The sequence below is a fragment of the Prionailurus viverrinus genome, chromosome D3, assembly GCF_022837055.1.
Source record: "Prionailurus viverrinus isolate Anna chromosome D3, UM_Priviv_1.0, whole genome shotgun sequence".
NCBI classification, from domain to species: Eukaryota; Metazoa; Chordata; class Mammalia; order Carnivora; family Felidae; genus Prionailurus; species Prionailurus viverrinus.
The window spans coordinates 1,414,365-1,429,410 of record NC_062572.1 but is presented as its reverse complement, the minus strand read 5'-3'; the positions used below and the strand labels follow the sequence as shown (position 1 = coordinate 1,429,410).

General features: G+C 52.5%; 1 protein-coding gene across 4 annotated transcripts in view; it reads left to right on the top strand.

The window, feature by feature from the left end:
- SFSWAP (splicing factor SWAP) overlaps positions 1 to 15,046 on the top strand; it is a 69,505-nt gene that overhangs the window by 11,196 nt on the left and 43,263 nt on the right. For all 4 annotated transcript variants that reach the window (XM_047827055.1, XM_047827056.1, XM_047827057.1 and 1 more), the window contains 3 exons: positions 2,059 to 2,284; positions 3,453 to 3,565; positions 4,006 to 4,138. In XM_047827055.1, coding sequence (XP_047683011.1) covers positions 2,059 to 2,284; positions 3,453 to 3,565; positions 4,006 to 4,138 — 472 coding nt within the window. The remainder of the gene's footprint in view (positions 1 to 2,058; positions 2,285 to 3,452; positions 3,566 to 4,005; positions 4,139 to 15,046) is intronic.

Genomic DNA, 15,046 nt, shown 5'->3' with positions numbered 1-15,046 from the left:
GAAGTGAGTATTTCATTTTTCCTCCCCTGATCGTAGAGGAGGAGGGGGCCAGCCTGGCTGCTCCCGGGGGCCCTCACCTCTGTTCCCTGAGGTCCCGGCCCCGCACTGCAGCAGCATTTTCCAAAGCTCTTAGGAAACCTTGCACTGATGTGGGCTTTCGCACCACGCGTACGATTCCCCCACTGCCCAGCGTCTGCCCGCAGGTGTTAGAGCCGCGTCCGTGTCAGTGTGACTCAGGAGGAGTGAGGACGTGTCAGCCCACCTTCTTGGGCCCAGTCCCTTCCTTCAACCAAAGGTTTCCCCCTTTAAATAGGACAAGCATTTCTCCCCTTATCAGTCTTTATGACACACGCATTTATATACGTCCTTGAGATCCCAGTTTATAGTGGAGACGATCGTGGTATTAAACGGAACAGGATTTATGTAAAACTTACGTGACAGCAAAGAATGTTTCCAAACCAGGTGTTGGGGTCTCATCCACTTGCTCTGGTAGTAAGTCTGGAAGTATGTTCGTAATGTGCTTCGTTTTTCTGTAGTAATGACTTTGCTTTGTAAGCGCTATCTTTTTGTTTATCTATTTCCGAGAGAGAGAGAGAGAGAGAGAGAGAGAGAGAGAGAGAGAGAGAGCGTGAGCATGAGCAGGGGAGGGGCAGAGAGACACAGAGTCCCCAGTTGGCGCGTCACTGTCCGCGCAGATCCCAGTGCGGGGCTCTCACTCAGGAGTTACGAGATCGTGACCTGAGCCGAAATCAAGAGTTGGACGCTTATCCAACTGAGCCACCCAGGCGCCCCTGTGACCACTATCTTTTTAACTGCCGTGACGCTGTATCATAAATGGGCCTATTTTTAAGAAATCTTAAACCGGCGGGTTAGTTTGGTCAGCAGAGAATACCTCTCCGTGGAGGGGGTGGATCATAGTTTCCTTTAAAGGTCGTTATCCTAAAGTCATCATTAGTGATTGATGTGTGTGTGGAACACGGTCTCAAAGATTAATCTTCCTGTTAGCCAGAGCCATTGAACATTTGCCTCAGGACCCGTACTTCAGGCACAGTGGGCCTTTGACATGGAATCTGGGTTATTTTGGAATCGGTAAATAACCTTAATTGTAGGTGCTTACTCTATTTAAGTGTGAAGGACTTTATTCAGGAATTAATCTGGGAATTAAGGCATTTGTATTTTATGAAGGATGTGGTTCAGAAATTACAACAAGCATCTTGAATACTTCGCTGCCCATCTTTAACGAATAGTTTCCCGCTTTATTTGCATGCAGTTTCCAAGTGTTAATCTCTTCCTTGTCATTACAAGTATTTTCAGAGTGTGGAGTATGGCTTCCAGCATCTGGTCTGACAGCTCTGGTTGTGGGTGGGGAGTGCCAAGCGCCATGCGGTACAAGTAACTTAGCGGCGGCGCGGGCAGGAGCAGGAAACCCAGGAGACCGGCGGCAGGGTCTGATCCTGGTGGTAACCCCTCCTGGAGGCAGGAGCACTCGCTCTGTTCCGCTCTGTTCCCGTGGGTGAGAGCCTCCCTCTTGGGGCCGGACCACACCCACGTGGCGAGGAGAGGTCTAGGGTGCTGGAGCAGGTGAGAGCAGGCGGCCTTCCCCGTGTCTTCGAAAAGGCTGCTTCCCGAGCCATAAAAACTAGTCCTAGCTAAGAGGGAAAGAGGGGTGATCCCTAGACTCCCGACAAAGTTGGTGAACGGGTCCCCCCTCCCTAGAAAGATGCCTGTGTGCGTAATCCGTATACCACTTCTGAGGGTCCACAGCCCCTGATAATATGGAAGCACGGTGACTTGGTGTGAAAAAAGATCGCCTCGGGTCAGTTCTGCGGCCGCTGGCATGGCCTGCCTTGGCCTGTGAGTCGAGTCTTCTCCCCGTAGAATGCTGCGGAATCCAGAAGCAGACCACGTGTCGTGCAAACGGGGGCCGGGCTCTCCAGCCGCAGTGTTTCTTCTTTCCCATCATCAACGGAAAAACTGGGGTTAGTTCTGTGTTTTAAGTCATGGGGCCAGTGGAAAAGAGGAAAAATTTATAACGTGAATGTGTGTGTTTTTTCATAGCCACCAACAGCCAAAATGCATGCTATCATCGAGCGCACAGCCAATTTTGTGTGCAAACAGGGAGCACAATTTGAGATAATGCTGAAAGCCAAGCAGGCCCGGAACTCTCAGTTTGACTTTCTACGCTTTGATCACTACCTCAACCCCTACTACAAATTCATCCAGAAAGCCATGAAAGAGGGGCGCTACACAGTGCTGGCAGAAAACAGAAACGAGGAGAAAAAGAGTATGTGAGACTCCGTCGTGCGTGGGCGCGGGGCCTGTGCGGGGCGGCCCCTGGGAGGGGTAAAACGGCCCTTGTGCGGAGGGGTGGCTGCGGCCTGCACCTCGGCTGCCCAGAGTGTTTGTGCAGCACCCCCCCCTCCCCAGCACGGCGTGGTCGTTACACCTGCTCATGCCCCCGGAGGGTGGTGCCCAGCTCTTCTCGACTGAGTCTTGAGAGCGTATTAGGTTCTTACCGTTCCCGCAGAGAAGTGAACTATAATTAAACATCGATGCTATCAGAACCTAATCACCTGGGTTGGAAACGTTCTTTCTCGTTTTGCCTGCTTAACATTTCCTGGAGAAAACAGTCCCCTGCTTCTAGAGCGCGTTCTAGCGGCCCACGTGCGCGTGGGGCTTAGGGGCTGAGGTTAGGTTACGCGCACAAAGATGAAAGGTTACTTGGTTACCGTTTTTTTACTCCTCTCTACCTCAAGCTGTTGTTTTCATTAACTACCTAAATTCGGGATTCTTACTACAGAGGCCAGTTAACTGTCGCGAATAATATGCGGGACAACGGTGTGTGTGTTAGCCGTTGAATTTTTTTCTCTTCGGCTGGAACATGATTTTCAAAAACGGTTGCGTGAATCTTGCTTACGGCTCTCACTTCCTCTGCGTTTGTTAGTTTTTTTAAGTATTTGTTGCTCTTCTCCCTTTCATCAAGATTCTAGCCTTTTTTCTAGAAAATTAAAATGATTTGGCTCCAGACTCCAGTAAACGCTGGAGGGATGTTGCCAGCGGGGCCGAGGGCGTGCTCCTGTTTTTCTGCCCGGCGTCCTGCTCCAGGGGTACTTACCACAGGTGTTTGGGGGCAGATAACCAAGAAACGATTACGTGTAGCTCTGCCTTTGTCTGCTTCTGAGGGTTGTTTTGTTTTGTGTAATACTTATTTTCGGGGGGGTGCAGAGAGACGGGGAGAGAGAGAGAATCCCAAGCAGGCTCCACGCTCCGTGCAGAGCCTGATGCGAGGCTTGAACTCACACACCGTGAGATCATGACTTGAGTCGAGATCCAGAGTTGGACGCCTTACCGACTGAGCCACCCAGGCGCCCCTGCTTTTTAGTTTTCACGTCACTTATTTGTACCTTGTCTCACCGTACAGCAGGATCTTGAAATCTGCTTTTGCTCTGCAGAGTCGGGGGTCAGCTCTGACAACGACGATGACGATGACGAGGAAGACGGGAGTTACTTGCACCCGTCTCTCTTTGCTTCCAAGAAGTGTAACCGCCTGGAGGAGCTGATGAAGGTGTCCATCTTCTGTTTTTTTTATGCCGTAACAAAACTTCCGCTCACTTAGTTTTGGGAGCTCGTCAAGCTCGCGTTTCTTTTGTATCTTACTTTATCCTCGTCGAGGTATAGTTTGCATTTTCGTGTTTTGCTCGGTGCTCCCACTTGTGCCGCTAGTGGTTTCGTTCTGCCCATCCACCCGCCCTCCTTTCCCGAGTGGTCTTGGGGAGGATCGGAGCGTCTTTCCTTGACCCATCCCCCTGGGACTCACGGCCAGCTACACGGAGAGCTCGGCCCCGGCCCGCCCCTGGTGTGCACGGGCCGGGGCGTCCTGAAGCCCAGACGCTGTGTTCCGATACGCCGTGTTCTGCGGCTACTTGAGCCCGCTCGGCCTCGGAAGAAGTTCTGTGTGACTCAAAACACAGGAAATGGTGTGATGTGCATCCTCTCTGTCTGCAGCCCTTGAAGGTGGTGGACCCGGATCACCCCCTTGCCGCGCTGGTCCGTAAAGCCCAGGCCGACGGTCCCGCCCCCGCGCCCCCCACGGCAGACGGCGCCGCGCAGCCCTCCCAGGTGGAGTACACCGCTGACTGTGAGTACCTCGCTGGGCGCCTCCGGCCTGCAACCCGCTGCAGAGCTCACCCCGCGGGCGCGAGACGGGGGCGCGGGGCCGGCCCGGGTGCCGTGAGGGGCGCGGGGCCCCGGGCCTGCACGCTCAGCCCTCTTTAGCCCGCGGCCTCATCCCTTTGCCTGTCACCTAATGTTGACAGATGGCCGCTCCACGTCCAGCATCAGCTCTGTATCCGGAAGGGTGAAGGACACGGGCAGGGGCGGAAAGCAGGTGCCCGGTGACTTTGTCCTTCTTCAGAGACCTCCCCGGAAGCCGCGCCTGGCGTCTCCCTTCAGGCCTCACAGACGGGGTGGTCTCGCCCCGTCGCCCCGGCCCGCGGCGGGGGCTGGAGTCTGACCTGTCGCAGCCCCGGCCAAAGTCAGAGCTCCGTTAGGAAGCACAGGGCAGTGCATGTTGGGGCCTCGCGGTCCTGTCTGCCGCGGTGGCTTTCCCAGAACAGACACAGCTCGAGACTGTCTGCCGTGCCCCTTAGAGATAGTTAGTTGCAGCTCCTGCCTCTCCTGGCTGTGTGCTAGCTCTTTGTCTGTTTAATTACCTGCAGGTTATTAATGGAGGGCAAATCTTGAGTTTCTATTCAAGGAATTATTTGGAAGTATTTGACCTCGGTCTCATTAACAGATCTTTCTAAGATTTCTGTACCCAGCGGTTAAACCCTGAACGAGAGAAGAGCCCTCAGCTGCAGGGATCTGTGCTCATTCTTTACCTGCAGGTCTGACGTGAGGGGCCGTCCGCAAAGCCTGCCCCGTCAGAGTCTGGAAAATCAGCAGGAGATTAATTCTCTTTCTTTCTTTTTTTTTTTTTTTTTTTTTTTTTAAAGGAGTGCTTTTTTTTTTTTTTTTTTTTTTTTAACGTTTATTTATTTTTGAGACAGAGAGAGACAGAGCATGAACGGGGGAGGGTCAGAGAGAGAGGGAGACACAGAATCTGAAACAGGCTCCAGTCTCCGAGTGGTCAGCACAGAGCCCGACGCGGGGCTCGAACTCACAGACCGAGAGATCATGACCTGAGCCGAAGTCAGATGCTCAGCCGACTGAGCCACCCACGCGCCCCGATTAATTCTCTTTTAAGATGCGGGCTGCTCGCTGTTTAAGCTTCTGTCGGCCAGCAACCGTGCCCTCCCACACCTCTCTTCTGGTGCGACACGCGGCAGTGTGTGTGGCTGGTGCTCCGGTAACGTTGGTGATTCGAGTGAACTCAGTGCGTGTGTCCTGGAAAAACCCTTTACGGAACTTGGGATGTGCGGCGCTCACGACGGGGAGTGCTGTGTGCACACACGGCCACACGGGTGAATCGGGAGTCAGGAGTGACCCACGCTCGTTCGCCGAACAGGACACTTCTCGGCGTCCTTATGTTCCTTCTTCAGCCCCGTCGTTGAATCCCTGTCCGTGTGTGTCCCCTGGACCCTGAAGCTATTAAACGGTCTTGCACGGGAAAGGGGTAGAGGCTGGGGGCCGGGGTGGCCGTCACCTGACCACTGGCTCTGCACATCGCGGTTGTGAGCATGGGTGTGTACCAAGGGTGGCGGTGGCGTGGGGCATCTGCAGACCCCCAGACTGGGCAGGAGGGCCGAGTGGCCGCTCTAGGACTTGTGCTCACTGCGGGGGTCCCAGAGCCCGTTTCCGCCAGGCCCTCCATCAGGCAGGTGTAACTGCACTGGCTCCCCGCTTGGACCCGTGACCCCCTCTCCCCAGGAGGTGCTCCAGCAGGGGGCACCGGTTAGGACCCCTCCTCGGTGAAGTTGTCGTCTTCACATCTCTGGTGCCTCGCAGTGCAAGAGTGACCGGCAAGTGTGAGACGGTGCATTTGGGGCTCGTGCCTGGCATTATGTTTGCGTGGGGGGCCGGCCTCACAGCTAAACTGTCTGAGCCAGCAGAGGCGAAAGAGTCCGTCCCGACAGGGCCCCTAGCTGCTTACACGTGGATTGCGGCTGTGCCAGAGGCCGAGTTCCAGATTTTGCAGAGAAGCGAGAAATCCAGAATGTTTATGGGAAATATCTCGATTTACAAATGTCAGCGATGAACTCATATTTTGTAAAAATAGAAGGCAGTCTAAGAAAAAACACAGCAAAGTGGGTGCTGCTTGTAGGTATCCCCCTGCATCCAGCCTCAGCCTTGGATGTGAAAGGGGTCGTGGGCGTGGGGGTAGTGGAGTGTCACAGAGCTCCTCTGTGGTGACTGCCCTCTCGGAAAGGGGGCTGGGAGGTGTCCCGATTTCCTGTAGACCCCTCATTACCGGAAGTGAGAGCAGGCTCGCTCTCGTGGAGGACTAGGTGAGGTCAGGTGGGAGGGAGAGGCAGGCCGGGCATGGAAATGTGCTCCTGAGAGAGGACCCCCGAAGTTTGGCTGCGGGGGGGGGGGAAGGGGGCATGCCTGCTGGGGAATGAGCATCCCGTGAGGGCCCCCGGAGAGCATCAGCCCTTAGGGTCACCGCAGCAGCCATCTGTCCAGGGTCAGGGGCTCGCAGGGCGGGGCAGGAGGCCTGGATGGCTGGACAGACTGATCCAATTTCTAGGAAGAGCCTCAGGCTTGAATTTGGCTCCAGACCAGAATAGTGCCCAGCAGAGACACACGTGAGATACCTGTGTTCAGGTCCTCAAAGATGTTGTTGTTTTCTTTTTTTTTTTTTTTTTTTTTTTTAATTTTTTTTTTTTTCAACGTTCATTTATTTTTGGGACAGAGAGAGACAGAGCATGAACGGGGGAGGGGCAGAGAGAGAGGGAGACACAGAATCGGAAACAGGCTCCAGGCTCTGAGCCATCAGCCCAGAGCCTGATGCGGCGCTCGAACTCACGGACCGCGAGATCGTGACCCGGCTGAAGTCGGACGCTCAACCGACTGCGCCACCCAGGTGCCCCTCAAAGATGTTTTTTTTATTCTGTGGTCAGATTCAGGGCTGTCTAAAAAATAGCAACAATGTGAAAAAAAATTTTTTTTTTTTTTTTTTTTTGAAAAATTTGAAAAGGAGGCCCAGTAATGGGAAATGAGCCCCATCAGATAGTCTGTGAGCTGCCAGAAGAGAAGAGCTCTCAAGGCCTGACTAGTTGGTGGTTTAAACCAAGTCTGTTGTAAGAGCAGGTCTGGAAGGGGCACCTACGGACCACGTGAACACCAGGTGTGCTCTGGGCCCTTCGGATGGGGTGTCCCCACCTGCCGCGCCCGCAGTCTGGGCCTTCACGGCTCACGCCCAGCCCCTTGCCCTAGCCTGTAGTCTTGTAAGCATTGGCCTTCCATCCTTTGCATAAATTGTAATTAAAAACTTCGTTATGGCAGTTTACCTGGAAAAAATCACTTCAGACAAGATCTCTGCTGTGAAAGCAAACAGGCCCAGCCTGAGGAAAGAGGAGCCTCCTGACCCTAGTGTGCAGGGAAACCAGGAGCTTCCGGGGGGGGCACCGAGGCAGAGCCAGCCCGGATGGACGCGGGGGGGTGCCCCTCAGCCAAGTGGTGGGCAAGGCCCTCTCCGGGAAAGAGCCTTGGGAAACGACCCCGGTAGAGCCTCTTCTTTTCCCGGCAGTGCAGCGGCTTCCAGCCGAGGGGCCTGGTGGGACGGCGTGAGGATGCTTGAACTGATGGCGAGTTATTTCTCTTAAGCCGACAGACAACGTTATGTTCCACTAATAGAAAAAGTAAGATTAGTTAGGAAGCAGAAAAACTGAGAGATCAGCCACTTTTACAGTCAAGTAGGGAAGAAGTCCACACAAGCTGCTGTGTGAATGATTCGGGAAGGTCAGAATGGTCACGCGGTCTTTTTAAAGGGTTTCCCCGGGCCGCTCACCCAAATGGCATCGTGTCTGCACGCTTCGGAGCCCGAGCCCTGGAGAGGGAGAGGCCAGCGTGTCACTGAAACCCGCCTGCAGCACCCGGGAAGACTGCGGGACTGAAGGCGGAGAGGCCTGCGCTTGCGGGCACGTAAGAACCCTGGAGAGATGGAGTCTGGGGATAAAATTGAGGTTTCTGGGTTGTTTGAACTGTTGTTTCACGTTACCAAGTTTGAATTCCTTAATTGTCGAGATGAACTAAAGCACAGGTGAAGCCTGCCGGGCGCGCGATTTTGCGGCCTGACGGAGAAGCCAAGGGCCCTTCCTGCCGGTATCCGCACCGAGTGCCCCCGGCCACGGGTTTCCAGTCAGTCTCCAAACACAGGGAAGGCAGGAGCCGCAGGGATGGGCCTCACAAGCGAGATTTCTAGTGCCGGTGGAAGACCGAGCCGCCCCGCGTGTCCCCGAATAGCCGTCCGCGTGCAGGGCCAGGGCCAGGGGCGGAGGGGCGGACATAGGAGGACAGCACTGTGTTGGATTCGGAAGTGGGGGGCAGCGTCCCTGACGGGACAGGTGAGAGACGGCCTGCAGGAATAGGGCCCTGGGGCGGGGGGAAGGGGCTCCATCACCTGCCCATCTGTGCCACCTGGGTCGTGGAAGAGCGCAGGGCGACGTGACGCTTGCTTTGAAACTGCATTAGTGTCCCCAGTGAATTCTTCACAGGTCCATGTGAGCACAGTTTCAAGACTGTCAGCTCTGGTGTCTCTCCAGGCCCCGGCGGTCCCTGTCACCGCTCTTCCTGCCAGAGCTCGCCCTCCCCTCCTTCCCGGTGGGGTCACCAAGCTTTTCCAGCCCTTTCTATCAGCAAGTGTTTAACAAGCCCCTCAGGGTATGCACGGCCGGTCCTCGTGACTGACTTCTTGCTGATGAGAGATTTTCCTGGGTTTAGGCAGCCTTGGAAGAAGAGGGCCTATTTTTATGTTTTTATTATTTTTTTCAAATGATTATTTTTGAGAGAGAGAGGGTGCACAAGCGGGGGAGGAGCAGAGAGAGGGACAGAGGATCTGAAACGGGCTCTGTGCCGACAGCAGAGAGCCGGATGCGGGGCCCGAGCTCACGAACCGCAAGATCATGAGCTGAGCTGAAGTCCGACGCTCAGCCGACTGAGCCGCCCAGGTGCCTCATGCCCGTTTGTCTTCCAGAAGGATTTTTCCTAAAATCTCCATACATAGATGTGTGAACCTGACAGGTTTTTTCCATTCATTAGCCTGACAGTGACTTTCTGTTACTTGGTCATCTCCTGCCCTGTAGCCATAAATCCTTGCTGACGAGTGTAGTAAATACAATTATGCAGGAAGCAGTAATATTGAAACACTGCCCGCTGGTATAGCAGGCAGTTTCTTAAAAATAAAATGCCAACCCAGGTTTTTTAAGTGTTTCGTTCTGTAAATAACTGAAGTGAATTAAGCCATCTAATGTGGCTAAACTAGACATTCTCTTGCTTCTGCTCTGGTCTTTTTTAAGTGTGATTTTACTGTTGTTCACAGCATTTCTTTTAACTTGCAAAATCATGACCTTGAAGTGCTTTACTTAGTCTCCAAACCCCTTTAAAAAAAAAATGCCTTTGGGGGTGCCTGGGTGGCTCAGTCATTTAAGCATCCGACTTCGGCTCAGGTCATGATCTCGTGGTTCGTGAGTTTGAGCCCCGCATCGGGTTCTGTGCTGACAGCTCGGAGCCTGGAGCCTGCTTCGGACTCTGCGTCTCCCTCTCTCTGTCCCTCCCCTGCTCGTGCTCTCTCTCTCTCTCTCTCTCTCTCAAAAATAAAGATTAAAAAAAATTTTTTTTAATGCTTTTGTTGTAAGTCAAGAGACATAGGAGGAAGAAAGTAAAAATATTATCCAAGATTCCACCACCCAGAAATAAATATTTTTAGCATTAGGTGAGCATCACTGACACAGTGGGCAACACTGAGGTAATTGTGGTGAAGGAGGAGGACAGTGAGAATCTTCTGTCTGAGAACACACCGGTCATCTTTATGTAAAATATGGATTAGAAAGCTGGGTGTAGTGGCACCTGGCTGGCTCAGTCGGTTAAGCGTCCGACTTCTGCTCAGGTCACGATCTTGTGATGCGTGAGTTTGAGCCCCACATTGGGTTCTGTGCTGACAGCTCAGAGCCGGGCACCTGCTTCGGATTCTGTGTCTCCCTCTCTCTGCCCCTCCCCTGCTTGCACTCTGTCTCTCAAAACTGAATAAACATTAAAAAAAAAAAATTGAAAAAGAAATATTTGTGTTAAAGTAGAAATAAGCTTTTTAATCTTACTCGAATTTAATAGAAGAACCTATAATCAATAAAGTGTAGTCATTGCTGAACTTCAGATAAAAGTTTCCATACTTGAAGAATTCAGTTCTGGGGGCACCTAGGTCGCTCAGTCTGTTAAGTGTCCCAACTCTGGATTTCAGCTCAGGTCATGATCTCACAGTTCATGAGTTCAAGGCCCACATTGGGCTCTGTGCTGACAGCTCAGAGCCTGCTTCAGATTCTCTTTCTGCCTCTCCCCTGGCTCATGCTGTCTCTATGTCAGAATAAATTAATTAAAGAAAAAAAAAAGGAATTCAGTTGTAGTGATTAGGAAATAAAGAGGTTGAAATCGTAGATTCCTTTTAAAGCTCAGTTTTTATCTTAGATGTTATTAACTGTGAAACTAGAGGAAGTTAAAATGGTCCTAAAATCCCTTCCCTTCACCCCTCCTCTGCCTCCTGATTTTTGAGCAGTAGTACTATGTTTCTGTTGTAAGAGTAAGATTTACGTCGTTTGTGGCCCAAGACACCACGTGGTCGGCCTCCGTCCTGAGTGGGAGGGTCTCGCCAGGGTGCCTCTGCTCCATCCAGTTCTTTGGTGTTGTGTTGTGTTTTTGTAGTTTATTTTTATTTTGAGAGATAGCAAGCAGAAGAGTGACAGAGTGAGAGAGAGACAGAGACAGAGAGAGAGAATCCCAAGCAGGCTCCGAGCCAACATCACAGAGCTCTAACACGAACTGCGAGGTCATGACGCGAGGCAAAATCAAGAGTTGGACACTTAACTGGCCACCCAGACACCCCTTTGCTCCATTCTTTGACTCTTCTCTGGCGATTTGAGTCTCGCGGACACACGTCGTGAGGGTCCTGGTCACATGTTCTCGCTCGCTCGAGAAGCGCCCCCTCCCACCTTCGTGTAGAAAGGAAAACTTGTCTGGGTATAAACGTCTTGGGGAGCGTCTTCTGTCTCCGAGCCCTCTGTAAGCTGGCATCTGACCTGGTCTTTCCTACCCTGAGAAGCCTGCGTCGGCCGGCCATCGCCCCCGACCGGTTGCGCGGGTGTGTTAGCTGCTTGGTTTTCTACTAATCGCTCCTGGACACCATTCTCTGAGATGTCAGTGGCACGCGTCTGTGCCCTTCTCACGTAGAGAGCAGCTTGGCGGAGGGTTCCGTGCGCAGCCAGCGGGTCCTGGGCTCGGATGTTGCTGTGGAAAGGTAGGGGCCGGCTTCTGACCTGGCCTGTTCCCCAGCCGTCCTGGAGTGATCGGCTTCTCATTTCCAGGGAACTGTGTTCTGCCGCGGGCCTCTGGTTCCAGGCGGTGGCACAGGAACAGGCAGCAAGCCCAGCTCCCTCTTCATCTCAGTGGTGGTTTTATTTCCTTTTCTTTGTGCTCCGTGGAACTCTTGTCTCACCAGATTCATCTGTGGCCCAGAAAGTGCAGATACTGTGTGCATTCTCTTTATGTCCAGACTCCTGTCTTCGCCGTTCACGTGCGGTGCTCGGCTCCCGGGGTCTGGCCACGGCGGGCCTGCGCACTTCGCCTTTCCCTTGCCGTCTCTCCCACCCACATTGGCAGCCCTGCCCCGACCTTTGACCCGATGCTGCGGCGCTTCCCCCTGGACACTCGTGTCCTGCCTTCTCTGAGCCCCTTTGTCCTCCCTTCCAAGTGCAGCCTTCTCTGGAAAACCCACTCTCTGCTCTCCTGTGGATCCTGAAGCTCCCCCAGAGCAGGTGTCCTTCCGCAGTCAGGGACTCCCAGGGCGGAGCCACCCCGCAGGTCCTCCCTGCGAGCACCTCCACCCTGCGGCTCGGGCTGCATGCTTGAACCACTCCCCGTCTTCACCCAGAGCTCTCCGGAATCTGTTTTTATGTCACAGGCCTCCAGAACCCGGTACGGGATTAAGAACTCAAAACTTTTTTTTTTTTTAATTTTTTTTTTTCCAACATTTATTTATTTTTGGGACAGAGAGAGACAGAGCATGAACGGGGGAGGGGCAGAGAGAGAGGGAGACACAGAATCGGAAACAGGCTCCAGGCTCTGAGCCATCAGCCCAGAGCCCGACGCGGGGCTCGAACTCACGGACCGCGAGATCGTGACCTGGCTGACGTCGGACGCTTAACCGACTGCGCCACCCAGGCGCCCCAAGAACTCAAAACTTTTTACATGGGGGTCATTGATGCCGACTTTAAGCAATGGTTGGAGACAGGCCTTTCGAGGTTTCATCTGCCAGAAAGAGAGCATTGGCTTTTAAACACTGGGCTGACGTTCCTGAGTCACGTGTTCCTTTGTGTAAAATCGATTGGTTCAGGTGCTTCTCCAGCTTTACACACATCACATTCTTTGTCACTGCACAAGCCGTTCGGGTTTTCCTAATCTACTTTGATGACCAAGAGATAAGTCTCCTGTTGGAATTTTTAACACTGGGTTGTCTGGAGGCCATCAGGGGGTAAATAGAAGATGGCTGGGATGCGTTATGCAGTAATAAGTTTGAAAATAATTCAGACACAATGCAGTGATCCAGATGCTTCCGAGTATTTGGAGAGATGGGAGGGCATAATGTTGTACTTAAACGCTGTTATGTTGATCACCATGTTGTACCCCTGAAATTAATGTAACGTTGTGTGTCAGCTCTGCTCAGAAAACGATCACTCTAACAACACAACTGTGGACTCGGCAATGTTGGGGTTGTTGGTTGGCTTGACTGGTTTTCCTGCCTTCCAGACTTGAGTGATGGAGAGCCCACAGGTCAGTGGTCAGAGGGCCCTTCAGGACTCGGGGAGGCGGCCCAAGTCTGGGAGGCGAAGCTGGAAGTCTCGGCGTGGGGTCAGCAGGCTGTCGAGCGGGTGAGAGAAACTTGAGATGGCCAGGTCGTCCTTCCGTTTCTCGCACTCTGCTTCTGTCCTCGGCCTTGAAAATGCAGACAGCAGCGATAATAGCAATTACTGAATTGGGTTGTGATGCCAAGTGTTTGAACTCCTGTAACTCGACCTCTCCTGGGGTAAAGGTTTTCAGTGAAAAGAGCATAACTTTTTTTTTTTAATTTTTTTAACATTTATTTATTTTTGAGACAGAGAGTCAGAGCATAAACGGGGGAGGGGCAGAGAAAGAGGGAGACACAGAATCCGAAACAGGCTCCAGGCTCTGAGCTGTCAGCACAGAGCCGGATGCGGGGCTTGAACTCACGGACTGCGGGATCATGACCTGAGCTGAAGTCGGATGCTTAACCGACGGAGCCACCCGGGCGCCCCGAGCATAATTTTTTTAATTGTGGGCAGAAGAAAGTTCTCTAATCAAGTAGACAGGCTGTGAGATTAATTCTGAGTTCGGGATTTGACTCTTTAGATACTGAAAGAACCTTTATTGGGGTTTATTTTCAGCAGAAGAGGCAGCCGTGTAGAACTTGATAGTGAAATCATCATGAAAGTTGTTTATCCTGATACTGCTCTGTCAGCTGGGTAAGCACATGAGAGGGCAAGGGAGGGGCGGCTCAGGTGGCGCCGTGTGTGATGCGCAGGTCCCCAGGGCATTGCACGCATCTGCTGCCTGGTGGCTTCCCCCAAAGTCTAGCTTGAATAGAGATCAAGGAACCTGCCTTGTGATTTGGGAAATTGTCTACAGTATTGTATGTTCTGTGCATAGCGTTACAGGGTGGGGCCTTTACTGGGTCGCTGTGGACCTAAGTCGGAGATCAGACCCCGCGAGTGTTTGGGCACGTGCGTCCCATCCTGTCCACAGAGTCTACCCGTGCCTCAGAAATCCCTGAACGTGTGGTCACAGAATGGCAGGGAACACGGCGTACCCAAATAATGGGAGTAAGGGCAGGTTTTACTCCTGTAACTTTTGCATGTGTCTGAAAATACTTTCGAGGTTGTCAGAGCATTTCTAAACAGCACTCCAGAAAAGTTTGACTTTTGAAAAACCCAAATTCCAGTTTGTGGAGGGAAGGGAGGTGTTTTAGCTGGAAACTGCCAGGCGTGCGACCCTGTCCGGGTCTAGGTGCACTGCAGGCTGCATGTAGACCCGGCCGCTGCCTGTGTGTGTGACCATGAACCCGGCCAGTGTGCGTGTGCGTGTGTGTGTGTGTGTGTGTGTGTGTGTGTGTCTGTGAGCTGAGAACAAGCTTTGCCACACATCTTCACAGCCTGCTGCCGGGAACGCTGACTTAGAACCCCAGCTAAGTGAAGTGTCCTCCTTTACGGAAAGAATGTCATTTTTCCCATTTGTAGACCTGTACTACCCCCTAAAAAGCCACTCAGTTGTTTCTATTAAAATTTGAATTTCATCAATTAAAAACTGTGTGGGAATTTGTTTTTTCTCTTTCTCCGAGTATCTGTATACTCAGTATCATGTAAATACTCATCTATATACTCTGAGTATCTAATTTTGCCTCTTGGTCCGCAAAAGGTAATATATTTACTGTCTGGCTGTAAGCGTTTGCCAGCCCCTGCTCTATCCCAGAATCAGAGACTTTGCTGGAATATAAATGTTCTCATGTTACGGACTTCTTTTTATCCGATGGCCCTACAGACTGCAGGTGCCTGCACGATGTGCTCTCTGGTCTGCCGGGGGTCGTGCTGGTGGCCTGCGTTTGGGTGGCGTTGACAGTCGTGTTTCTGGAGCCTTCCGCCCCTGCTCCGGTCTGGAGTGGCTGCGTTCTCGGCCTGCAGCCCTCTGTTCCCTGACTTTTTGTTGCTTTCCTGTGTTAGTGCCTGGGGTTTCCCCTGCTTGATCGGTTGGTTTACTCCTGTGTTTTGTTGGAACTTGTGCTCTCGTTGGGTACACAGGGACGCACATTCTTTTAGTTCTCGAATGT